Source organism: Leucoraja erinacea, chromosome 34, assembly GCF_028641065.1.
Source record: "Leucoraja erinacea ecotype New England chromosome 34, Leri_hhj_1, whole genome shotgun sequence".
NCBI lineage: Eukaryota > Metazoa > Chordata > Chondrichthyes > Rajiformes > Rajidae > Leucoraja > Leucoraja erinaceus.
This window is the reverse complement of record NC_073410.1, coordinates 1,290,717-1,317,716: the sequence shown is the minus strand read 5'-3', so window position 1 is coordinate 1,317,716 and position 27,000 is coordinate 1,290,717. Positions and strand designations below refer to the sequence as shown.

At 45.0% G+C, this 27,000-nt stretch overlaps 1 protein-coding gene across 1 annotated transcript in view; it reads left to right on the top strand.

Annotated features, from left to right (window-relative positions):
• Window positions 1–27,000, top strand: part of wdfy4 (WDFY family member 4) — a 133,190-nt gene that overhangs the window by 46,211 nt on the left and 59,979 nt on the right. Inside the window, exons 26-40 of the mRNA XM_055661558.1 lie at window positions 489–559; window positions 2,261–2,422; window positions 2,995–3,086; window positions 3,184–3,283; window positions 3,376–3,581; window positions 4,312–4,481; window positions 6,051–6,191; window positions 7,836–8,006; window positions 8,729–8,893; window positions 10,965–11,091; window positions 12,867–13,027; window positions 15,066–15,304; window positions 16,070–16,298; window positions 18,590–18,674; window positions 19,309–19,439. Of these exons, the coding sequence (XP_055517533.1) occupies window positions 489–559; window positions 2,261–2,422; window positions 2,995–3,086; window positions 3,184–3,283; window positions 3,376–3,581; window positions 4,312–4,481; window positions 6,051–6,191; window positions 7,836–8,006; window positions 8,729–8,893; window positions 10,965–11,091; window positions 12,867–13,027; window positions 15,066–15,304; window positions 16,070–16,298; window positions 18,590–18,674; window positions 19,309–19,439 (2,250 nt within the window). The remainder of the gene's footprint in view (window positions 1–488; window positions 560–2,260; window positions 2,423–2,994; window positions 3,087–3,183; window positions 3,284–3,375; window positions 3,582–4,311; window positions 4,482–6,050; window positions 6,192–7,835; window positions 8,007–8,728; window positions 8,894–10,964; window positions 11,092–12,866; window positions 13,028–15,065; window positions 15,305–16,069; window positions 16,299–18,589; window positions 18,675–19,308; window positions 19,440–27,000) is intronic.

Sequence of the window (27,000 nt, the reverse complement as noted above, 5' to 3'; positions counted from 1 at the left end):
ACTGATATTTTTATGGAAGGTATTATAATATTGAAGTACTTTTTTTCCGCTAATAATGTCAGTGGTGGGGGGGCACAGAAAAATTAAAAGATCCCAAGGGGGCCATGAGCTAAATAAGGTTGGGAACCACTGCCCTAGACAACGGCTCCTTCATTTATTATTAAAGCTTTATTTCAGACACCGGTCCATATACACATCAAACAGTACAAAGAATTACAAAGATACATTAAGAAATTGCATATTAGCCTAAAATATATACAAGCTATTGCACCAATGCCATCTTAGCCTAGAAGCCATTGTCTAAGAGGGAATAAAAAAGGTCCTTGATAGTGTTTGCTGAGGCAGTGTGAAGTGTAGATGGAGTCGATGGAGGGTAGATGAGTCTGTGTGATGGACCGGGCCACATTCACAAGTCTTCACAGAGTCTTGTGGCCTTGGGGGATGTTGCTCATCTTTATTAACAGAATGATATATATATTTTTTTCCAGATTTGGTCACATGCTCCTGAAAAACTCGACCTTCTGCTTCTTAGACACTTAATGGATCTTCTCAAAAGCAGGTCGGGGCATTTTAATGTAATCTTTAGCCATTGCATGAAACTTAGTTTTGCTGTGTTGGGCAAGTGAATCACAGATTTAATATGTGCCGATGGAAGTTCTTAAATCAAATTATCTACAATTTAGTTGAGAGATACAGTGTGGAAACAAAAGTGCTGGAGAAACTCAGCTGCTACGGTCAGGCAAACGCCCGTTGCCATGCGGTGAGAACAGAGAGGGTGAGAAGGGGTATCTTCCCAAAGGCCATTCGGACTGTAAATGCCTATCTCACCAGGGACTAACTCTACTGAACGTTTTTCCTTCCATTATTTATTATGTAAAGGTATATGTGTGTTATGATTGTGTTTATAGGTTGTTTGGCTTTTTGCACAAAAGTCCGCGAGCATTGCCACTTTCATTTCACTGCACATCTCGTATGTATATGTGACAAATAAACTTGACTTGACTTGACTTGACTTGACTTGACTTGCAGCTTGACTTGACTTGGGTGCAGCAGCAGCATCTATGGAGCGAGCCTGCAGCCAAATAGGCAACTGTTTCCAACCGAAACCCTTACCCGGGTTTCGGATCCCGAAAACGTTGCCTATTTCCTTCGCTCCATAGATGCTGCTGCACCCGCTGAGTTTCTCCAGCACTTTTGTCGACCTTCGATTTAACAGCATCTGCAATTCCTTCTTAAATACAGTGCCCTTTGGCCCACTGAGTCCACACCGACCAGTGATCACCTGTACACTAGTTGTATCGTTCACACAGAAACCCATTAACCTACAAACCTGCATGTCTTTGGAAAGTGGGAGGAAACCGAAGTACCCGGAGAAAACCCACGCAGTCACACTTTCACCCACTTTAGTGTCATCTACAAACTTTCTATTCGTATACTCTACATTCTCATCCATGATTAAAGCCACAGACACCAGCGGTTCCAGCACCGACCCGGCATCTGCAGTTCCACCATACAATACACTTATCAAATGCCTTTGCTGAAATCCATATAGATATCCTCTAGGATATTGTCCTCTTTGTCCTGAATAACTTGGTGGTGCAGCAGTAGAGTTGCTGCCTTACAGCGAATGCAGCGCAGGAGACCCGTGTTCGATCCCGGCTACGGGCGCTGTCTGTACGGAGTTTGTACGTTCTCCCCGTGACCTGTGTAGATTTCCCCCAAGATCTTCGGTTTCCTCCCACACACCAAAGACGTGCAGGTTTGTAGGTTGATTGGCTCGGTAAATGTAAAAGATGTCCCTCGTGGGTGTGGGATAGTGTTAGTGTGCGGGGATCGCTGGCCGGCGCGGACCCGGTGGGCTGAAGGGCCTGTTTCCGCGCTGTATCTCTAAACTAAACCCTCGGCCACGGGGGAAAATGGAGGAGGTCTGGCCAAGTTCTGTGCCTTCCACCACACTGATGAATGCTGTGGTGGATGTTTGTGTAAATTTTTATTGTGGTTGTGTGTTCTTTATTATTGTACCGCTGCTGACAACCCAAATACCACTGACCCTGGTTGTGTGGCAAATACATTCTATCTAATTCTATCTGTTGCTTGCTTCTTGATTGTGTTTTGTTCTTATCCTATCCTATGATTCTAGTTTTCTGTCTTGTAACTAATGGCCTGGGGTTTGGATAGTGTCAAGGAATGGCCGAATGGTGCAGTGAATTTTCTGAAACTATAGCATAGCAACTTCACAATGTGTCTCCTTTCTCCTCAGTGATGGAGGCAGAAATGCAGCAGTGATGCACAGGCTCCAGGTGGCACAGAGACTTGTATTTCTCCTGAATGATCCAAATAATACCAGAACCAAGGTTCATCTCATACAAACTATCCTTGCAGATCTGCTGAAAAATTGCTTCAGTATAACAGATTTTCTCAGGTAATGTTTCGGGGATTGCTCTCTTTGTGAACTTATGCTCGTGTTGTTTTTGTATGAATGTTTTATTTCGGTCAGATCAAAATCGTCTTGGTTTAGAGACACAGCACGGAACCAGGCCCTTCGGCCCACCGTGTCCATGCTGACCATCGATCACCCGTTCACACTAGTTCTATGTTATCGCACTTTCTCGTCTGCTCCGGTTTCCTCCGACATCCCAAAGATTTGTGCGTTTGTAGTCAAATTGCCCCCCAGTGGTCACAAGGAGAACGTGCAAACTCCACACAGACAGCACACCAACGGCAGGATTGAACCCGGGGCTCTGGAGCTGGGCGGTACTGTACCAGCTGCACCACTGTGCTGCCCTTAATTAGGAATCATTCTTTCAAAACAATCTTGTCATTTATATCTCCTTATTTGACGTACCTCTGTGAAACACCTCTCACTAGTCAAGGCAATGTTATTTTTTGGCTGCCAGTGAAACGACTAACATACATTGTGATGAAATAGTAGCATAAATGGAGACACACTTGAATGCTAATTACAATTGAAATATTGAATATTCTGTGTTTAAGGATTGGCCTATTTCTCACCTACACTTTGCCTCCAGCGTCCATGAGTGAGACGTTTATTTCACTGGAGAGAGTTTCCGATACTTCAATAGATGGTGAGACTTTTTTAACTTATTCCACAGAGTTTTACATGAAAGTTTGTCCTTTACTAAACCCAGTCTCCCTCCCTCTCACTTCCCTTGTCATTTGAAGTCATAAATCAAGTTAGTGGAAGAACGATATGGTTAAGAAATCAGCTGTTGAAGATGCTGCTGGATGTATCGTGTGTTGATCACCTCACCCTCAGTGCAAGGTAGTTGTCCTTTTGGAAATGTATTCATGTTTAAAACTGCTCGCCACCAAACTAAATGCTCTCTTCCCCCCCCCCCATGTTGTTTCCGGCAGAGACCGGGAGAAAATGTTCACATCGCTGGGGCCAGATTGGTTCTTTCTCTTCTTGCAAGATCATCTCCACCCGACCACGGTGATCCTGAGCGCCAGACTGATGCTGAGTTTCCTGTACGATCCCACGCTGCTGGCCAAGTTCAGAGACGGCGTGGCGGGGAATGTCTGGCTGGGAAACAGCACGGCAGACTGTAATATCTTAATGGGTAATGCCCATAAATCCAGAGCATTCAGTTTAGTTTATTGTCACGTGTACCGGGGTACAGTGAAACGTACCCAGTCAGCGGAAAGACAACACCCGATTACAATCGAGCCATTTACAGTGTACAAATACAGGATACACCAAGGCAAATTCCGTGTCCGTGTACATACTTGGCCAATAAACTTATTCATTCATTCATTCATTCATGATAAGGGAATAATGTTTAGTGCCTCTTGCGTCTATTCATGTAGATTCCGTCTTTCATTCAATTTCTTCCTCTGTACATTTTGTTTCATTCTCTGCAGATTTGGACAATGAGGTTCCGTTCCATATTACCATACAACATAGGCACAGAATTGGACCATTCAGCCCATCGAGTCTAATTCCCCATTCAATCATAGAGTCATATGGCCCTTTGGCCCAACTTGCCATGCTGACCAACATGCCCCATCTACACTAGTACCACCTGCCTGCTTTTGGCCCATATCCCTTTAAACCTAGCCTATCCATGTCCCTGTCTAAATGTTTCACAAACATCTCAACTACCTCCTCCATACACCCACCATCCTTTGTGTAAAAATGTAATCCCCATTGCGCCCCATTCATTTAATGCTTTTGTTGTAAGTACGATGTCGAGTTCAATAAACTATGTAAATGATCAAAAATATTATGCAGTTTAAAAAACCCTCTCCAGAAAACCAAAATGAATTCTTGCTTTTGATTTGTTGTTGTAGACAATATCAAATCTTGCATGCCTGCCTGTAGTAAGTCACCGTGCATAATACCCGGACTGGAAATGATTCAAATCTTTCTGAATCGGCACATGGCCATACCTCAGATCCACATTATCCTGGCTGCATTGGTCTTACACAAGCCACTTGTTGAGATGCCAGAAGTCTGGGAGGTAAGGTCTTGCTGACTGTACAAAGTGAACCTTGCCATGTTTGTTGTTTGTTGTTTGTTGTTGCCACTTTCAGACGGTTCACACGCCCGTATTTGATGCCGTTACTGAGATACAAATGTCCAACGCACAACTTCAACAGGTAGAACGAAGGAAGTAGCATGCTCAAAATGTAGAAACAAGGAACCACAGATGCTGTTTAGTTTGGAGATACAGCGTGGAAACAGACCCTTCAGACCAATTAGTCCGTGCTGGCCATTTATCGCCCAAACATTTATCGCCCACTAGGGGCAATTTTACAGAAGCACGTCTTTGGAGTTTGGGAGGAAAACGGAGCACCTGGAGGAAACCCACACGGTCCCAGGGAGAACGTACAAACTCTGTACAGATACCACTCCTTGTCAGGATCGAACCAGGGTCTCTGGTGCTGTAGGGCAGCAAGTCTACCGTTGCAGTTTAGTTTATTGTCACATATACCGAGGTACAGTGAAAAGCTTTTGTTGCGTGCTATCAAGGCAGCAGAAAGACAATACATGATTACAATCGAGTCTTTTACAGTGTACAGATACATGATAAGGGAATAATGTTTCTTGCAAGGTAAAGCCAGCAAAGTCTGATCAAGGATAGTCCGAAGGTCACCAAGGAGGTAGATAATAGCCACTGTGCCGACCTACCTTGTTAATAGACACAAAATGCTGGAGTAACTCACTGGGTCAGGCAGCATCTCTGCAGAACATGGGTAGGTGATGTTTCTGGTTGAGACCCTTCTTCAGACAGATGCTCACATCTGTGGATTATCTCAACCACTTGACAGCTGATGCATTGCTTCTGAAGGGCACTCACTGTAAGGATGATGGGACCCATGTAACTAATTATCATACAAAGTCTCACATTCAGCAGGGGTAAGCAAGCAATAATCTGTTTACATGATGTCATGAGGAATAGGTGTAGAATTAGGCCATTCGGCCCATCAAGTCTACTCCGCCATTTAATGATGGCTGATCTATCTCCCTCCTAACCTAATTCTCCTGCCTTCTCCCCATAACCCCTGAAACCCATACTGATCAAGAATCTATCTACCTCTGCCTTAAAAATATTCATTGACTTGGCCTCCACAGTCTTCTCTGCCTCAGAGGGCGGTGGAGGCTGGTTCTCTGGATACTTTCAAGAGAGAGCTAGATAGGGCTCTTAAAGATAGCGGAGTCAGTGGATATGGGGAGGAGGCAGGAACGGGGTACTGATTGGGGATGATCAGCCATGATCACATTGAATGGCGGTGCTGGCTCGAAGGGCCGAATGGCCTACTCCTGCACCTATTGTCTATTGTCTATTATCACTCTATGGGGTTGTTGAGAAATGTATTCCATGTCACAGCAGGGACAAATGGTCGAAATGTGAAAAATGGTGGTGATTTTCACAACTTAATGCCCATAATTATTGTTAATGACCGAGATTGGCCGTTACGATGACCTCTATGACTGAATGTCACGGTGTCGATCAAAGCCACGAGAGCAGATCGATCTCCAGTGCAGATCCACCGAATGTGTATTTAAACCAGGATCTATTTTCTAGGTGGACCTCGACACAATGATTTCTTGGCTTCTTGAACAAGTCAGACCTAATCCAAGAGAAAAGTCGACAAAACTCCCTCCTGGATTGTGCATTGAAGCTGCTTTGATGCTGCTGAGGATGATGAGAGCCATATTGAACCTGGTAAGGAAACTCTCCTTTGTTCAAATATGCTGCAAACATGTAAAGTGTAGGAAGGAACTGCAGATGCTGGTTTACACAGAAGATAGACACAACATGCTGGAGTAAAGGCCTGTCCCACTTTCACAAACTAATTCACAACCTTTTTTACTCGTGGACATTTTTCATCAGGCTAGAAAAACACCCCGACCTACTTGATGTCACGAGTACCTACGACTGGCATCACGGCCTTCTACGACCTACCTACGACCTTGTGACGACCATGCTGCGAGTATGAGTCAAGGGCAAACTCGGCAGAGGTGGTGAATTAGGTTGTGAAAGTGGGACAGGCAGCATATCTGGAGAGAAGGAATGGGTGACGTTTCAGATCGAGACCAATCTTTAGACTCTGAACCCTGTCCCTGACTCTGAAGAAGGCGTACATGTAGAAACATAGAAACATAGAAATTAGGTGCAGGAGTAGGCCATTCAGCCCTTCGAGCCTGCACCGCCATTCAATATGATCATGGCTGATCATCCAACTCAGTATCCCGTACCTGCCTTCTCTCCACACCCCCTGATCCCCTTAGCCACAAGGGCCACATCTAACTCCCTCTTAAATATAGCCAATGAACTGGCCTCAACTACCCTCTGTGGCAGAGAGTTCCAGAGATTCACCACTCTCTGTGTGAAAAAAGTTCTTCTCATCTTGGTTTTAAAGGATTTCCCCCTTATCCTTAAGCTGTGACCCCTTGTCCTGGACTTCCCCAACATCGGGAACAATCTTCCTGCATCTAGCCTGTCCAACCCTTTAAGAATTTTGTAAGTTTCTATAAGATCCCCTCTCAATCTCCTAAATTCTAGAGAGAACCAGATGGATCAGCATGGAAGATCAATGAGCAATGGAACATACGTCATATTTTAACACTAACAAGATCATTGCCCGAGGAATCGGGTGTCAAGTTGGTACATCAGAACAACCATTAATATGAATGTCAGAAGAAGGGTCTTGACCTGAAACATCACCCATTCCTTCTATCCAGAGATGCTGCCTGTCCTGCTGAGTTACTCCAGCATTTTGTGTATCAGGGTGTAAAGAATCAGCAAATCACCCAGAACCAGCAGTGTACCAGGTGTGGACATTCTACACAACAGCGGGCAGATCAACTTGATGTCCATCGCTTTTATGAGTTTCATTTGTATTAGGTGAAAACAGAAGTCGTGTAGTTCCGTTTATTTTTGTTGATAGGGACCGCTCGGAAGCGGGCGTTACGGCCCACCGAGTCCGCGCCGACCAGCGATCCCTGCACACTAACACTATCGTCCCCACCCTGGGGACTATTTACAATTTTTATCAAGCCAATTAGCCCTCAAACCAAGTTCAAGTTCAAGTGTACGTCTGTACGTCTTTGGAGTGTGTGAGGAATCTGGAGCTCCGGGAGAAATATTTCTACCTGAAACATTAACTCCATTTCTCTCTCCACAGATGCTGACCGACCTGCTGAGTGTTTCCACCATTTTTTGCTCTATCCCTGACATATTGTTGAGTAAACCATTAACAGGTTGCTCTGTATAGCAGCTTGAATGTAGAAGAATGCTGACCGCAGTAGAGGTCGCTAGCTATCTACAGTGGTCTGGTTCAAACAGTAATAGGTTTTGTTCTTCCAGCCTCCCTCAGGAAGTGACAGCTCATGGGACGTCACCTACCCAGGCAGCGTGATACAGTTCTTCACCCGTGCTTATCACATGTTCTCCAGTGACCCTCTCTGGAAGTCACCAGAGTTCCTGCAGGCATTGGCTGCTGCTGCGTTCCATGTGGATCAACCTCCTCGTCACACGGTATGTGTTTATGCAGCTTAGTCACTTCACGTAATGTACGTCCCGCCGTTTTGACACATCCCATTTAAATATCACAAATCAACCCCAAACTGAACCTCAAAGTGCTGCCAAGCAGCACAAAGAGTAAAATAACATGTTAGATTCAGATTCAATTTTAATTGTCATTGTCAGTGTACAGTACAGAGACAACGAAATGCATTACAGCGTTATAGTTGACATGCATTATAATGCTGGTGCTGCTTCAGGGAAAGCGCAGGTCATAAGGTCATGTGATAGGAGTAGAATCAGGCCATTCGGCCCATCGCGTCTACTCTGCCATTCAATCACGGCTGATCTATCTCTCCCTCCTAACCCCATTCTCCTGCCTTCTCCCCATTACCTCTGACACCCGTACTAATCAATAAACCAACCAACTCTGCCTCAAATATATCCATTGACTTGGCCAGTGGATAAAATAATTCCACAGATTCACCACCCTCTGACTAAAGAAATTTCTCCTCATCTCCTTCCTAAAAGAACGTCCTTTAATTCTGAGGCTGTGCCCTCTAGTCCTAGACTCTCCCACTCGTGGAAACATCCTCCCCACATCCACTCTATCCAGGCCTTTCACTATTCTGTACGTTTCACTAATGTGATGCCGGTGAGGGAGAAGTTATTCCTGGTAAAACAAACTGTGATGTTGGAGCAATTGCCTTTTTGTTTGCATCTCCCCCCTTGGCCAGGTTGATTGGGGACTGCTGGTGCAGGAGAATCCAAGCTGTAACGCTGAGACTCAGCTCCACCCCGCCCAGAAGCAAGTGACGGAATTCATTCACACTCTCCTTTTGGACAGCTTGTTGAACACACCTGCAAACAAACTGCTGCATCCGGTGGAGATACTGGTCGAGGTGGGTATCTGCTCTTTGTTTAGATAAAGACACAGACACAAACTACTGGAGTAACTCAGTGGGCCCTTGATATTGAGGGAGTGCAGCGTAGGTTCACAAGGGATGGCAGGACTGTCATATGCTGAGAGAATGGAGCGGCTGGGCTTGTACACTCTGGAGTTTAGAAGGATGAGAGGGAATCTCATTGAAACATGTAAGATTATTAAGGGTTTGGACACGCTAGAGGCAGGAAACATGTTCCCGATGTTGGGGGAGTCCAGAACCAAGGGCCACAGTTTAAGAATAAGGGGTAAGCCATTTAGAACGGAGATGAGGAAAAACTTCTTTGCACAGAGAGTTGTGAGTGTGGAATTCTCTGCCTCAGAGGGCGGTGGAGGCCGGTTCTCGAGAGAGAGGGCTCTTGAAGATAGTGGAGTCAGGGATATGGGGAGAAGGCAGGAACGGGGCACTGATTGTGGATGATCAGCCATGATCACATTGAATGGCGGTGCTGGCTTGAAGGGCTGAATGGCCTCTACTCCTGCACCTATTGTCTATTGTCTATTGGGACAGGCAGCATCTCTGGAAAGAAGGAATGGGTTTAGTGTGAAGAAGCATATCTATTGTTCACATTGGGGGCAATTTACAGAAACCCATTAACCTACAAACCTGAATGTCTTTGGAATGTTGGAGGAAACTGGAGCACCCGTGGTCACGGGGGGAATGTACAAAGTCCGTACAGACAGCACCCATAGCCAGTATTGAACCTGGGTCTCTGGCGCTGTAAGGCAGCAACTCTAGTGCTGTGCCACCCAGACTTGGAGGGATATGGGTTTTGTATCTGGCATGAATGTTGTTGCATTACAGATATATACTGTTACTGATAGAGTACTGTTCTACGTCTGATAATGTAGTTTAGTTTATCATTGTCATGTTATTGTTATTTTGATTTTTCCTATTGTGGTGGATATTATTTTATTGTCGATTTGCAGTATTATATTGGGCTTGTTATTAAGGACATAGGAAATTGTAAGAGGAATGGATTACACAGATCAATATTAGACTTTCCCCAACCAAATCCATTGCCCTTTATTAGAATCATATGGTGGTACAGCGTGGACACGGGCCCATCGGCAGAACTTGCCCGCACCGACCAACATATCCCATCTACAATGCACCTGTCAAACTGTTTCTTAAACGTTGGGTTAGTCCCTGCCAAAACTATCTCCTCCAGCAGCTCGTTCAATACACCCGCCATCCTTTGTGTGAAAAAGTTACCCATCAAATTCCAATTCAATCTTTTCCCCTTCATATTAAACCAATGTTGTCTGGTCCTCGATTTCCCTACCCTGGGCAAGAGACTCTGTGCATCTACCCGATATATTCATTGCATGATTTTGTACACCTCCATAAGATCACATACACCTCTATAAGATCATTGTCAAGTATTTTATGAATTCTTTTCTAAGTCCTTGATATGGTGGGAAGAACATCTAGCCTTCCACGATGGTCAAAGTCAGGCCTCCTGTGCCAACCCCTCCACATACACAGACAAAGAAACACATCATCACACACCCCAACTACAGATTCTCCAAAGCAAAAAGAGGGGAACTTTGATGTTCCCCACAGAAAAGAGTTCTGCACATTGGGTGGAAATGATGTCCACCAATTATTCTCGGTTATTTGGAATCTATGAGAGTGATGAAAACATAGAAACATAGAAATTAGGTGCAGGAGTAGAGGCCATTCACACTTCGAGCCTGCACCGCCATTCAATATGATCATGGCTGATCATCCAACTCAGTATCCCGTACCTGCCTTCTCTCCAAAGCAAAAAAGAACTGGGAACTTTGAGTTGATTCCCCACAGTTCTTCTCAAAAGAGTTCTGCACCCATTGGGTGGAAATGATGTCCAACCCCAATAAGATCCCCTCTCAGTGATTTGGAATCTATGAGAGTGATGAAAACATACTGTCAGTATTACAAGAAAGCTTTCGACATGCTGTTGTGGTTGGTTGCAGGTTATTTTGTATAAGCTGTTTCCTAATACGATTCCTAGACCTTTACAATGTGTGACTTTCCGTTGCTGCAGAGCTCACCAGCAAATGCAACTGAAGAACAGAGGAAGTCATTCCAGACGGCAATGTTACTCTTCATCATGGACATACTGCGCAACATCACCGAGGCATATCCAATGATCAAGCCCATGGTCAGAGATGGTCAGTCACAGGCAGAGCCTAGACATTCCTTCATTACCAGCTTTTGATTGAGTAACCAAATGCTGCCGTCTGTTTTGTGAACCAGACCAAGCCCTGCTCATCTCCCCATATTCCGTTAGCCCTAAGAGCTAAATCTAACTCTCTCTAGAAAACTTGGCCTCCACTGCCTTCTGTGGCAGAGAATTCCACAGATTCAAGTATTTATTATTTATTATTACTGTAAGGAATAATACAGTATTATTATATAGTAAATATTAAATATACGTCAATGTATTAATATTTACATTAAGTATTAAGTGACTTTGTGATTTATTTACACTTCTGCGTGTAACGTAACTGTGTGACTAGGTTATTCTCATGCCTCAGTGAACCTCATGTAAACAAGGAATTCTATTACACCCTGGTACATATGACAATAAACAAATCAGAATCTGATTCTAAAATAAGCACACAGTGAAATCAAATTCAGATGGACACATACATATGAAATGTCCCCACTGATACTTCACAAAGTGAAGATTGTTGGTGAAAGTATTTCATTGGAAAATATTGTTAATAGAAACATAGAAAATAGGTGCAGGAGTAGGCCATTCGGTCCTTCGAGCCTGCACCGCCATTCAATATGATCATGGCTGATCATCCAACTCAGTATCCCGTACCTGCCTTCTCTCCATACCCTCTGATCCCCTTCGCCACAAGGGCCACATCTAACTCCCTCTTAAATATAGCCAATGAACTGGCCTCGTCTACCCTCTGTTGCAGAGAGTTCCTGAGATTCACCACTCTCTGTGTGAAAAAAGTTCTTCTCATCTCGGTTTTAAAGGATTTCCCCCTTATCCTTAAGCTGTGACCCCCTTGTCCTGGACTTCCCCAACATCGGGAGCAATCTTCCTGCATCTAGCCTGTCCAACCCCTTAAGAATTTTGTAAGTTTCTATAAGATCCCCCCTCAATCTCCTAAATTCTAGAGAGTAAGACATTTAAGACATTTAGACAAGAGTTGAAAATGTTTAATGGTCATGGGTTTCACCAAGAGAACAATGACATTCTTACTTGCTGCAACTTTTCAGGTGTGCAAACCCAATAACACAGATAATATATCATAATCAAAAATAATAAATGCTATTAACCGTAATACTATGCAACCAAAATAGTGCAAAAACCTGAAGTCTGTAGTGAAAGCAAAGACACAATCCATAGAAGGTCACAGTTGCTGACGTTAGTGTTGTGCAGTGGTCAACATCCTGATAGATGCCGGGAAGAAGCTGGTCTTGAACCTGGAGGTCACAGTTTTCAGATTATTTTACCTTCTTCCTGATCAGCGAGATGAGAGCATCTATGGAGCAAAATCGAAGGTAAACAAAAATGCTGGAGAAACTCAGCGGGTGAGACAGCATCTATGGAGCTGAAGGAATAGGTGACGTTTCGGGTCGAGACCCTTCTTCAGACTGATGTGGAGGTGGGGGGAAGAAGAAAGGAAGAGGCGGAGACAGTAGGCTGTGGGAGAGCTGGGAAGGGGAGGGGAAGGAGGGAGAAAGCAGGGACTACCTGAAATTGGAGAAGTCAATGTTCATACCGCTGAGGCGTAAACTACCCAAGCAAAATAAGTGGCATTTTGCCCATCACCGACTAACACAAGCAATGGAGCTGACCCATATATTATTATCAAGGCATTTTGAGTTGGTTTAAAGAATCTTTTATGTGTGAGGAACCTTGTTAATTAAACTATGCTCTGATGGATTATTATTGATACCCAATATTTTCTCTATTATTTAGTAGGTCCGAGTCAGACACAAGGCACAGCTGATGGAAGCTTCGTCACGCTATTTGGCAACATGACCTATTTCAGCCAACGGATTGTGGACAAGTTGTATGCCAGAATGTTTCATGTCAACCCTGAACAGATCCTTCGTTTCCTAACCAGACAGATTTGTAAGGTACAGCATCTGACTGGCTGAGAGGAGATTGTATATAAACCATTGGAGACCAATCACATTGCAATTATTCACTTCAGCCTTAATCCTGCTCTCTATTTTATCAAAGTAACTTTCCCGAGATTGTTTGAAGTAGTTCTTCCTCAAGCCACTATATTCTTTCTTCCGCTGTTTGTATCCTGACTGCATTTGGTAGATTTTGTGATTCTGCCAAACACCAGCAGTTTTCATTGCGTGGCCTCTGCTTGTCTGGAAGTTCTGGACTGAGCTTGAACTTGGTTGGTACGGGTGTCAGAGGTTACGGGGAGAAGGCAGGAGAATGGGGTTAGGAGGGATAGATAGAGTAGCCGTGATTGAATGGCGGAGTAGACTTGATGGGCTGAATGGCCTAATTCTACTCCTATTCCTTATCACCTTATGAACGTAGCCGTGTGGCTTCAGGCAGTGGGAACATGCTGGGTAGAGGGAGGGTGCACACTGTGTGGGTGGGGACACAAAACTAGCTCCCGTCCCATTGAATGGTTATAAAAACTTCAACAGGTGGCCAAGATTGAGGGGGGATCTTATAGGAACTTACAAAATTCTTAAGGGGTTGGACAGGCTAGATGCAGGAAGATTGTTCCCGATGTTGGGGAAGTCCAGGACTAGGGGTCACAGTTTAAGGATAAGGGGGAAATCCTTTAGGACCGAGATGAGAAAAACATTTTTCACACAGAGAGTGGTGAATCTCTGGAACTCTCTGCCACAGAGGGTAGTTGAGGCCACAGTTCATTGGTTATATTTAAGAGGGAGTTAGATGTGGCCCCTGGTGGCTAAAGGGATCAGGGGGTATGGAGAGAAGACAGGTACAGGATACTGAGTTGGATGATCAGCCATGATCATATTGAATGGCGGTGCAGGCTCGAAGGGCCGAATGGCCTACTCCTGCACCTATTGTCTATGTTTCTAAGAGCATACCCTGCATGAACGTATCCCGTCAATGATTGTGACTGTTTCTGACGTATAGATGGTGCAGATGGTAGTTACGCTGCCTGCCGCACCGTGCCAGAGACCCCGGTTCGATCCTGACCTCGGATGCTGCCTGTGTGGAGTTTGCACGTTCAGATTCAGATTCAGATTCAATTTTAATTGTCATTGTCAGTGTACAGTACAGAGACAACGAAATGCATTTAGCATCTCCCTTGAAGAGCGACATAGCAAACGATTTGAATAAATAATAATAAGTGTCCGGGGGGGGGGTGGTGATTGGCAGTCACCGAGGTACGTTGTTGAGTAGAGTGACAGCCGCCGGAAAGAAGCTGTTCCTCGACCTGCTGGTTCGGCAACGGAGAGACCTGTAGCGCCTCCCGGATGGTAGGAGGGTAAACAGTCCATGGTTGGGGTGAGAGCAATCCTTGGCACGTTCTCTCTGTGACTGCGTGGGATTCTTCTGAGTGCTCCGGTTCCCTCCCACATCCCAAAGGCGTGCGGGTTTGTAGGTTAATTGGCCCTCTGTAAATTGTCGCTGCAGGGAGTGGATACGAAGGTGGGATAACACAGAGTTGGTGTGAACAGGCGATCGATGGTCACCGCGCACATAACGGCCCATACGCCCTGTTCCCATGCTGTACCTTTTAATCCATGAATCCAATTAACAATTATTGAAACAAAAAAAAATTAAAAAATAAGCTGAAATATCTAAAACATACAGAATATTCAAATGAACTAGTGGTAGACAAAAATGCTGGAGAAACTCAGCGGGTGAGGCAGCATCTATGGAGCGAAGGAATAGGCGACGTTTCGGGTCGAGACCCGGAAGGGTCTCGACCCGAAATGTCACCTATTCCTTCGCTCCATAGATGCTGCTTCACCCTTAAGGGTCTCAACCCGAAACATCACCTATTCCTTCGCTCCATAGATGCTGCCTCACCCGCTGAGTTTCTCCAGCATTTTTGTCTACCTTCGATTTTTCCAGCATCTGCAGTTCCTTCGTGAACACTGGTGGGCAGCGTTATGCAACACTGGACACTGATTACTTCTTCCTTTCTCTTCATTCCCTCAGTTAATGGAACTGATTTACTCGCAGAAGGACCATGTAGTGAGCAGCCTTTACAGCAGTCTTAACAGAGCAGTCCTCTACTGCCTCTCAAGGCCTCGCCAGTCACCTGCGGACCTGCAGCAGTTGCTGTGTACCTTGAAGTTCCTGCAGGAAGAATGGGACGTCATCTTTGCAACCTTCAACTCCAGTTTGCCATTCACCATTTGCCTTATCCACTGCCTTTGTCAGGTTAAAACCGGAAAGTAAGTGTTACCCTCCCTCTGAGGGGAAACTTTCTTGACTTTAGTTCAGCCATTAATGGTAACTTTACTCTTGAGATCAAATAAATTAAATTGTCAGTTGTGCCGAGCCTTATGTCTGCAAATCCTGATCTATTTGTAAAGTGCTTTGAAGTGGATCGGGTAGATGCACAGAGTCTCTTGCCCAGAGAACGGGAATCGAGGGCCATAGGTTTAAGGTGAGGGGGGGAGAAGGGTTTAATAAGAACCTGAGGGGTAGCTTTTTCTCGCAGATGGTGGTGAGATTATGGAACGGGCTGGCAGAGAAGGTAGTTGAGGCAGGGACTAACGCAGCATTTAAGACACATTTAGACAGGTACATGGATAGGACAGGTTTAGAGGGATGTGGGCCAAACGCAGGCTGGTGGGACTAGTGTAGAGGGGACACTTTGGCCAGTATGGGCAAGTTGGGCCAAAGGGCCTGCTTCCACGCTGTATCACTCTGTGACTCTCTTGGTGTGTGGCCACACCCGCTGGCATATCGCAGCCACCCTTGGCAAACCGAGCCATGCGGAGCCTGGGCAAATCCTGGAGCCAGCTCACAACAAAACAATAAAAGCTTTTCACAGTACCTCAGTGGAGTGAGTGACCAGGGTGGGGTGGGACTTTGATTAGGTTGGCTGTTTATCCATGTAGCATGAAGTGCAGATGGAGTATAAGGTGGGGAGTCTGTTTGATTGACTGGGCTGCATCTGCCCCTCTGTGCAAAATCTTGTGGTCATTTTGCAGCTATCCCGATGGCTTTGGAGTGGGGACCAGCAGCAAAAAGGCATCCTGGAACTTACAGGTGGCATCAAACCATGAGCAATATGATGGGTCCTTTGAGCCGATGCATATACATGATGGTAAGAATTGTCTGTTCAAATTCATCAGGTCTAAGTCTAATGGGCTTGCCGATTTGTTTCGGCGACTGCCGGCATCATTGACTGACATATCAGGTCACCGAAAAATTCCCAGCGTGATGAGATATTGACACGCGATGTTTTTTCAAGTCTCGCGACATTTTTTTGTCGCTGCTGGATTTTGAAATGTTCAAAATCTTTTGGCGACACTGATATGACGCCGGCAATCGTCGAACAAATCTCCAAGTGGGACAGGCCCTTAATGTATCAGTTGCTAGGTCATCAACAGACATTTTAATTTCTGTGTTGCAAGTAAAGTGTTGAGTTTTTGAGCATTTGAGTGTTGCATGTAAAGGTGACATTGTTCACCTTCACTTGCCCGGATATCAGTATTGTTGTCAGACACTCCTCATTATGGTGGGGTTGGCTGGTATGGGAGTGTGGCGTTGGGAGCTGACACTGAGGCCATGAACAGCCGGCCCCCAGGGTGGGAACGGAATGACGGAGGCCACACTTGACATCAATACCCAGTTCTTTTCCTCAAAGATCCTGAGTGATCCAATTGGAGTCATCAAGTTGTACAGCGTGGAAACAGGCCCTTCGGCCCACCTTGCTCCTGCCAGCCACTTGGCGTGTCCCACGCCAGCATTTGGCCCATAGCCCTCAGAATCCTTCCCATCCAAATATCCGTTAAACGTAGCAATTGTGCCCACTTGTATAGTGTGTATCTGCTTCTATAGACTTCCATTTGCAGTTGCAGTTGCATCACAGAACCCATGGGTATTTTTATCCAGAGTTATTAAATTTCAGGTGTTGAGTTTCAGGTGTTGAGTTTAGAACTTGTGATTGCTTTGTTGCTTTTCAGCGGATCAGGCAGCATTGAGCCATAGACTCATACATTGTGGACAAGGCTCCCCCTAACCTAACCCAACATGTTTATGCTGCCAGATGAACCAGATGAACTATAACAACATTAAAAAGACATTTGGACAGGTGCATGGATAGGAAAGGTTCAGAGGCACATTGGTCAGTTGGGTCAAAAGGGACCAGGATAGATGGAGCATCTTGGTGAGCGTGGAGGAGTTGGGCCATTCATTCTGTATGACTGTAAATGTAGACAACACTTTGTGTGCACAGGCGACCACCTCTCCCAGTGCTGTACTTGTGTGGTGCCTTCACCCCATGTTGGTTTTGCATACACCATGTCACCGACGGCAGACTCGCGAGAAGGTCCAGCCACAGAGGCACCTACTGGTTGAGTGTAGTCTGGGTTCAACCATGCTTATGTTTAAGAAGGAACTGCAGATGCTGGAAAATCGAAGGTAGATAAAAATGCTGGAGAAACTCAGCGGGTGCGGCAGCATCTATGGAGCGAAGGAAATAGGCAACGTTTCGGGCCAAAACCCTGAAGGAAATAGGCAACGTTTCGGGCCGAAACCCAGAGGGTTTCGTCCCGAAACGTTGCCTATTTCCTTCCCTCCATAGATGCTGCCGCACCCGCTGAGTTTCTCCAGCATTTTTATCTATCGTCAACCCTGTCTATCCCCAGTGTTGCTTTGAAGAGCCCACATCATTTAGAAAACACACACAATAAATTCAACAATCTAATATATTCTCAATTCTTCCGTTGACTTGATTTACAATTTGCCCGACTTAAAACATTCAGCAATGACTTTCCAGGGAAACATTTACCGTGTTCATAGTGTTGTGGCGAATATTTCCGTTGCTTATAAAGCCAAGTTTAATGTTATGAACTATGGGGGCAGTTTCGATTGTAATCGGTGAGTGTAATCGGTAGAGGTAGTGGCCTCAGTAGGTTTTCACATCGGATATTTTTTGTGCTTGAATTTTTTTATTTATTTATGTTTTTAAAATATATTTTAATTAGAAGCGCAAACAGCAACACGGTCCGTTTATCAATTACATTCATACAAAACTTCTGCTCTTTTTATAGAATGTTTTAAAAGATAGAACTGAAAAGAGAGATGTATAAACTAATAGAAAGGAAGGAATAAAGGAGGAAAAAAAAGGAGAGACAGAAAATACAAAGAAAATGACCAATAACAGTTTTGGAGATAGGGGGGACTTTGTTTTTAAACTAGAGGCACACTTATTCATCTTTTCCTACTGAGAGTAGGGAAGTTTCATGACCAGGGACTGAAGTTTAGGTGTTGAAACCGGATTTATCTCTTTGAAAAAATTTTTAAAAATAAATGTGCTTGAAATTTAAAGCTATAAAGAGAAGTGTTCGGCACGGACTAGAAGGGTCGAGATCGTTTCCGTGGTTGTAATTGGGTGTGTCTTTAAAAAATCGTCTCATAAAGCTCACAGAGAAGACCAGCACTGGAGGATCCACATACACAGAGAAGACCTCTCTGTACTACAAACAGACCTCTCTGTCAAACAGGGCGCCAGTGAGAAGATGGTTGGCATATCGGAAGTCTCCCCCCTATGGGAAGAATCGGCATCCAAGGCATGGCTTCAGTTTATAGGTCAGTGCATGACGGCACACTACATAGTACAGTACAGTACATGGAACAGGCCATTCAGCCCACAATATCTGTGCTGGACATGATACCATCAAACTGATCTACTCTGTCTGTACATTTAGTTTAGAGATACAGGGAGGAAATCTACCCTTCATCCCACTGAGCCCACTCTGACCAGCGATCCACGCACATGAACACCAAGTGTAGGATAGAACTAGTGTGAATGGGTGATTGTTGGTCGGTATAGACCTGCTGAGCTGAAGGGCTTGTTTCAGATTCAGATTCAGATTCAATTTTAATTGTCATTGTCAGTGTACAGTACAGAGACAACGAAATGCATTTACATGGTTTCAACGCTGCATCTCCAAATCGAAATCTAATGGATCAGACTTTGATCGAACTTTGCTGGCTTTACCTTGCACTAAACGTTATTCCCTTTATCGTGTATCTGTACACTGCGAATGGCTCGATTGTAAACATGTATTGTCTTTCCGCTGACTGGTTAGCACGCAACAAAAGCTTTTCACTGGACCTTGGACGATGAACTGAATGGAACTGAACTGCCGAGCATTGATTGAAGGGTAATTGCTGAAGGTTGCACACTGCTCCTCAATCAGAATCTACTTCTGTTCCTCAGCTTCGGAGAAGAAGAATATCTCAGGACAGCTTCAGCAGAACAAAACGGAATGGTTCTCTGAGAGCCTGTCGTCAGCCGTGCGTTTAGTGGGAAAGCGTCTTTCAAGAGAACCCGACGATGTGACTGTCAAGGTAACGGATTCCACATGTGTTTCCTGCCGCATTTGTGCAGTACTTGTGTAGCCTGGCCACTGCTTGCTGAAACATCTCCCTTTCCTCGAATCCTCCGCCTGTATTTCCAGCGCAGCCACAGAATTCCACGGCTGCTGGAATTATAAAACAATGAACGGGAAATGCACACAGCAAGTCAGGCAGCATCTGAAGAGGGGGAAATTAGTTCATGCCAGCACCATTCTCCAAGCCTCCATTCTCCAGCATATCTGTATCTGTCTATTAGTGTAGTCATCTAATCCCTTCTTTCTCAGGTGCTTCCCTCTCTCCTGCTGACTGTATCACCCCGGCTTGTAGACCTCTGGGGTTCTAAGATGGGGAGGTCCAGGGAAGGTCCATAAACCTTTCCTCACCATCGACCTGTCCAGGTATCCATCAGATGTTGTTATTATACCTTCCCCAACCACCTCCTCTGGCTGAAGTCTGAATGAAAAGGTCACGATAGTCTGAAGACGGGTTCTGACCCAAAAAGTCGATGCTGCTTGACCCGCTGAGTTTCTCCAGAATGTTGTGTCTACCTCCTCTGGCAGCTGGTTCCACATGCCCAGTACTCTCTGTGTGTGAACAAGTCCCACCTCATGTTCCTATTAAATAGTGGTCCTCAACCACACCTGGAGTATTGCGTACAGTTTTGGTCTCCTAATCTGAGGAAGGACATTCTTGCCATAGAGGTAGTACAGAGAAGGTTCACCAGACTGATTCCTGGGATGTCAGGACTTTCATATGAAGAAAGACTGGATAGACTGAAGAAAGACTGGATAGGTCTTGTACTCGATAGAATTTAGGAGATTGAGGGGGGATCTTATAGAAACTTACAAAATTCTTGAGGGGTTGGACAGGCTAGATGCAGGAAGATTGTTTCAGATGTTGGGGAAGTCCAGGACAAGGGGTCACAGTTTACGGATAAGGGGGAAATCTTTTAGGACCGAGATGAGGAAAACATTTTTCACACAGAGAGTGGTGAATCTGTGGAATTCTCTGCCACAGAGGGTAGTTGAGGCCAGTTCATTGGCTATATTTTAAGAGGGAGTTAGATGTGGCCCTTGTGGCTAAAGGGATCAGGGGGCATGGAGAAAAGGCAGGTACAGGATACTGAGTTGGATGATCAGCCATGATCATATTGAATGGCGGTGCAGGCTCGAAGGGCCGAATGGCCTACTCCTGCACCTTGTCTATGTTTCTATGTTTCTAATACTTGCCCTCTCACCTTAGACCTATGGCCTCTTGTTGATTCCCCCACCATGTGGAAGAGGCGATCTATTCCCCAGTTGATTTTACACACCTCTATATTATCACCTTTCTTGCTCCTGTGCTCCAAGGAATAGTCCGATTCTACCCAACCTCTCTCTGTAGCTCAGGCCTTTGAATCCTGGCAACAGTCTCATCAATCTTCTCTGCACTCTTTCCACCTTAATGGCATCCATCCCACAACAAGGTGACCAAACTGCACACAATGCTCCAGGTGTGGCCTCATCAATGTATTGTAACATAATATTCACACTCAGTTCCCCTGCAACAAATAATGTTCCTCTCCAACCCTTTGCATTTCCCAAGTGTGTTCAATTCTGTTGTCAAATGTGATTTTCGTTTGTGTTGAGGACAGCACGGTGGCGCAGCGGTAGAGTTGCTGCCTCACAGCGCCAGAGACCCGGGTTCGATCCTGACTACGGGTGCTGTCTGTACAGAGTTTGTACATTCTCCCCGTGACTATCTGTATGGAGTTTGTACGTTCTCCCCATGACCTGCGTGGGTTTTCTCTGGGTGCTCCGGTTTCCTCCCACATTCCCAAGACGTATAGGTTAATTGGCTTGATAAATTTGTAAAAACTGCCCGTGGCGTGTGTAGAATAGTGTTAGTGTGCGGGCATCGCTGGCCGGCACGGACTCGATGGGCCGAAGGGCCTGTTTCCGCGCTGTATCTCTAAACTACACCTTAAAAAAGGCTACCGTGGGAATTGCTTATTGGGACTGTGTGGACATGGTGTGCAGGTGATGTGTGGAGTGTGGCGTTGTTTGTCACAGTGACATTCACAATGACGTGGCTGCATCTTGTGGCCTGCCATGTACCACAGCGATACACCTACAACTCCACACAAAGCCAGCTTTCCAAGTTGTGGAAAGATTCTCAGGGAACTAACTGTACGATTCAAGACGGGATGGATTAATTGGGAGAATTACTAGACAATGAGATTCCTGTCACAGGTACAAGTGTAAGCTGTGATGTCATTGCAGAACGCCTAGACAATTTGCCCAAGGGTCTGTTTAATTATTTTTAAAAATTAATTTTGATTATTACAGCTGATTCCACCTCAGTGAGCAGTGTAATTGATATTTGTTAATTTATCCCATGGAACATTTTGTAGAACAAGCTTTTACTGTTGAAGGTTAAAGACTCTTTTATTGGTTTTCCTCTAAATATATCCACATCATTAGTTCTTCCAGTGAAAATGTTGCCATCTGGAAAATGCAGCTTTAAGACATAACTCATGCACGAATGCATGAAATTAGTGTTTCTGCAACTCGTGCTTTAGTTCCTCAACAAAAGCACTGTAATTAAGTAAATTGTGATCAGACAAAGCATTATTCATCATCTTGTGATCTCCTTGAACATGTTTGCTTCCGACAACCTATCAAGCCTTTGATAAATGACTGCCCCGAGAGCCTTTTATTTTCTTCATCCTCGTTGTCTTGTCCCCGTGATTGGTTGTGAGTGGCCCAAAGTTGTAGGTTGTAAGTTGTAATTGTCAAATAGAGTCGTGGAGCTCAAAGTAATGTCTCAAACTTTCAAACATAAGATGCCTCTAAGATTGTAGGTATATTTCCATATTTGTATGATTAAATAGCAACTCTATACCCATTTGCTTACTGTTTTGCCTATTTATCTATCTATTTTATTAATCTATCTGTTTAACGGAAACGTCAACCATTCCTTCTCTCCAGAGATGCTGCCTGCCCTGCTGAGTTACTCCAGTATTTTGTGTTTATTTTTTATTTAAACCAGCATCTGCAGTTCTTTCCTACCAATATATATATAATTATCAGTCACAACTCTGTTTTGTAAAGGCTTTTGTAAAAGCTTGGAATGGCGGTGCAGGCTCGAAGGGCCGAATGGCCTACTCCTGCACCTAATTTCTATATTTCTATGTTTCTATGCTTCAACACAAACTTCAATATAGTTCCAAATAAACTGAATCAGACTCAGACTAAACTGAGGGTTACACAAAAAGGCTGGAGAAACTCAGCGGGTGCAGCAGCATTTATTGAGCGAAGGAAATAGGCGACGTTTCGGGCCGAAAAACTTCTTCAGCTGCTGCACCCGCTGAGTTCCTCCAGCTTTTTTGTGTAACCTTTGATTCTCCAGCATCTGCAGTTCCCTCTTAAACTCAGACTAAATTGAATCAGACTCAGAAAGTACTGGTCTGCAGCTGAGGTAAGATTAGGGCCAGTTCAAGAACCAGATAGTTGTAGGATTAGCAGTTATAAATCAGTCTAATTTTGAACGCAACAGACAATCCGTTAACTTCCTTTAGTGCCTATTGTGAGTTAACCAGAATAATACCTTGTACTTTGTTTAAGAAGGAACTGCAGATGCTGGAAAAATCGAAGGTACACAAAAATGCTGGAGAAACTCAGTAGGTGCAGCAGCATCTATGGAGCGAAGGAAATAGGCAACGTTTCGGGTCGAAACCCGGAAGGGTTTCGACCCGAAACGTTGCCTATTTCCTTCACTCCATAGATGCTGCTGCACCCGCTGAGTTTCTCCAGCATTTTTGTGTACCTATAATACCTTGTACAACAGCTACAGTTCCACCCTTCAGAAGTATTCTTTTAGCAGTAAAGCAATATGAACCAGTTTTTGGCAAATACAAGTCTTCCGTGTCAGTGCTCAGGTATACCTGAGCTTCAATCAGATAGCAATAGTCAATGACACTGATGGACCCTGTCCCACTTACGCAACTTTTTCGGCAACTGCTGGCACCCATCATAGGTCGTTGCAGGTCGCTGAAAATTTTCAACATGTTGGAAATCCAGCGGCAACCAGAAAGACGCTACGACTCTTTGGGCGACTGAGGAGACGACTCACGACCGTACAGGCGACATGTCGCGGGGTGAAGCCTGTATTTAGAATTTAGGAGATCGAGCGGGGATCTTATAGAAACTTACAAAATTCTTAAGGGGTTGGACAGGCTAGATGCAGGAAGATTGTTCCCGATGTTGGGGAAGTCCAGAACAAGGGGTCCCACAGTTTAAGGATAAGGGGGAAATTTTTTAGGACCGAGATGAGGAAAACATTTTTCACACAGAGAGTGGTGAATCTCTGGAATTCTCTGCCACAGAAGGTAGTTGAGGCCACAGTTCATTGGCTATATTTAAGAGGGAGTTAGATGTGGCCCTTGTGGCTAAAGGGATCAGGGGGTATGGAGAGAAGGCAGGTACAGGATACTGAGTTGGATGATCAGCCATTATCATATTGAATGACGGTGCAGGCTCGAAGGGCCGAATGGCCTACTCCTGCACCTAATTTCTATGTTTTTATGTATGGCCGTGTGTAGTCGCCCAAAGAGTCGTACCTTGTTCTGGTCCCCGCTGGATTTTCAACATGCTGAAAATTTTCGGCGATCTGTAACAACCTATGACGGGTGCCTGGCAGTCGCCGAAAAAGTTGCGTAAGTGGGACAGGCCGTTTAAAGCTCCATTAAAACATTTATAATTGCAGAGTGCAAAGTCAAGCCTAGTGCAAAAGTGAAAGAACATTATTTCTTGCTGGTTCTTCTGGGAGTTTGCAGGTGTTTCCCACTCAGTGATCTGCCGTTAATACAAACTGTTCACTGACCTCAACATTTATAATTAAACTCAAGTTTTAAGGAGAAAAGCTCAATTCACAGTCATGATATTTTTGCGAGTGAGAAAACTGTACATTTGCATCTGATAACCAATAATCCCACAAGTTAAGATACAATTCGTTAGGGTAATGTTATTTGCACATCACTCTTTGGTGATTCACAACCCCAGCGACCCAGGTTCAATCCTGACCTCGGGTGCTGTCTATGTGGAGTTTGCACGTTCTCCCTGTTGCTGCGTGGGTTTCCTCCGGGTGCTCTGGTTTCCTCCCACATCCCAAAGTCACCCACAATCTGGGGGCCGTTGGTCAGAATGTGGAGAGGATCAAAATTTGGATTAAAAGAGGGCGAGAGTGTACGAGGGCCTTTGATAGTCGCCACTCGGTGGGCCGAAGGGCCTGGTTTCTATGCTGCATGACTATTATAACAATACACTCAAAGTTACAATTCTTGCCAGAGGGAATTAAATTATTTATTTTATTCAAATTAAATTATTTATTTAAATTTAAATGATTAAATTGTGCTTAGCTATATTGTAGGAAATCTTAATTATCAAACTCCACTGTAAAATCAAATGTAACTATCTCGAAACTTGTTCCCAAATACCACAGATATTAAAATGGGAGTTGGTACTTAGTAACGCCTTTGTGTTTAGCAGAAAGTAAGGACAAATGTGGTCTAAAGTGGGGGAGTCTGGACCCAGAGGACAAAGATTTAAGGTGGGATGGGGGGAGGGGGGTAATTTTAGAAATGAAATGTTTATTGTCATTGTCAGTGACAGTAAGGACAAATGTGGTCCCTAAAGGGGGGGAGTCGCGGTGTGACCCAGCCGCCGTAACATTCCATTAAGGAAAGGTGGGGGGGGTAAGTTTAATTGCCTGAAGGACACAACGACAGTATGCACTCCAAGCGGGCTTTGAACCGGCTACCTTCCGGTCGCCAGCCGAACTCTTAGCCCATTGTGCTATCTGTCGCCTGGTAGGAACCTGAAGGACAACTTTTTCACTCAGAGGGTGGTGGGTGTATGGAACAAGCTGCCAGAGGGGGTAGCTGAGGCAGGGACTATCGCAACATTTAAAATACATTTGGACTGGTACATGGATAGGTAAAGACTAGAGATGTATGGGCCAAACCCGGGGCATCTTGGCCAGCATGGATGAGTTGGGCCGAGTGGCCTGGTTTGGTGCTGTGTGACAATGATTGTAGAGCAAATCTTCTGCAGTCCTCGATGAAGCAACTCTAACTTGGTTAAAAATATATCGTTCAATACCTTTGACTTCCACCCTCTCATTGGCATTTTAGCAAGTACTCTGTTTACTGACCAGTAAATAAATATGAAATATAGACAATAGGTGCAGGAGGTGGCCATTCGGCCCTTCGAGCCAGCACCGCCATTCACCGTGATCACGGCTGATCATCCCCAATCAAATCAAAAGCTAGGTAAACTGCTGCCTCCAGATTTAAGGCAGTGTTTAACTTTGAAATGGCCAACATAACAGCAGAGGAGGGTGCAGTGAGCACAGGATTAAGTTCTAAATCGACCATGTGTCAGTTGGACACACGATGAACCACAGATGTTGGTTTACACAAAACAACACAAATAACTCAGCGGTCAGGCAGCATCTCTGGAGGACGTGTATGGGCAATGTTTGAAGTCTGAACCCCTTCCTCAGTCTGTGGTAGGGGAGAGAGAAAGCTGGACAAGGGGATGGGGGCAGGACCTAGCCTGCCAAGTGATGGGTGGATACAGGTGAGGTGTGTGTGATGGTGGACAAAGGCTGGAGATGAAGGGTGCTAGATGTGGAAAGAAGAGGAGTGAACTGTATATGCAGGGGATGGTATATTGGTGGAATGATGCAGGTGAGAGGAAGGGAAAAGGGGGAGCATGGTGAGTGAAAGGGGCAATACAGTGATGACGGGGGATAAAGGAGGGAGCTGGGTTGTAAGCTACGATGCGATGCTGTTCCTCCAGTTTGTGAGTGGCCTCACTCTGGTGATGGATGGGGCCCAGGATAGAAGGTCAGTGTGGGAATGGGAAGGGTTTAACAACCGGGATAACCTGTCAGCCTTGGTGGGCCGAGCACAGGTGTTTGTTGAAACTACCTACCGAACCCCCTTACCTGTGTTCCACCTGTCGGAGTAGAGGTTTAAAAGAGTGGAGCGAGTGTAATGTGTGATTGCAGATCTACTTCGGTGAGCAACTCACAAAATAGTCGCCGGGCTTGGGCGCCATCTCGGAGAGGTTTTTCCGCTGACTGGTCAGCACGCAACAGAAGCTTTTCACTGGACCTCAGTATACGTGACAATAAATAAACTTAGCTAAGCCAAACCTATCACTTTGCCAGGCTTTGTCCCGCCTCACCTCAAATGAAGTTCAAATGAAATTTGGTTTCTGCAGACATACAACAAAAAAAGAACCAAGGCACACACCAACACAATTTACACAGACATCCATCACAGTGAATCTCCTCCTCACTGTGATGGAAGGCAAAATCCTGTCTCTCCCCTGCTCTCCATTCTTCTCCCGATGTCAAAGTCCGAGTCAAAACCCCCGGCGGGCGATGGCAAGTCCCGCGGCCATTTAAACATTCTAACACACTTACCAGGGAGCAGGAGTAGCAATATATTCTCTTCCCTTTGAATGAATGAATAGGTTTATTGGCCAAGTATTCACATACAAGG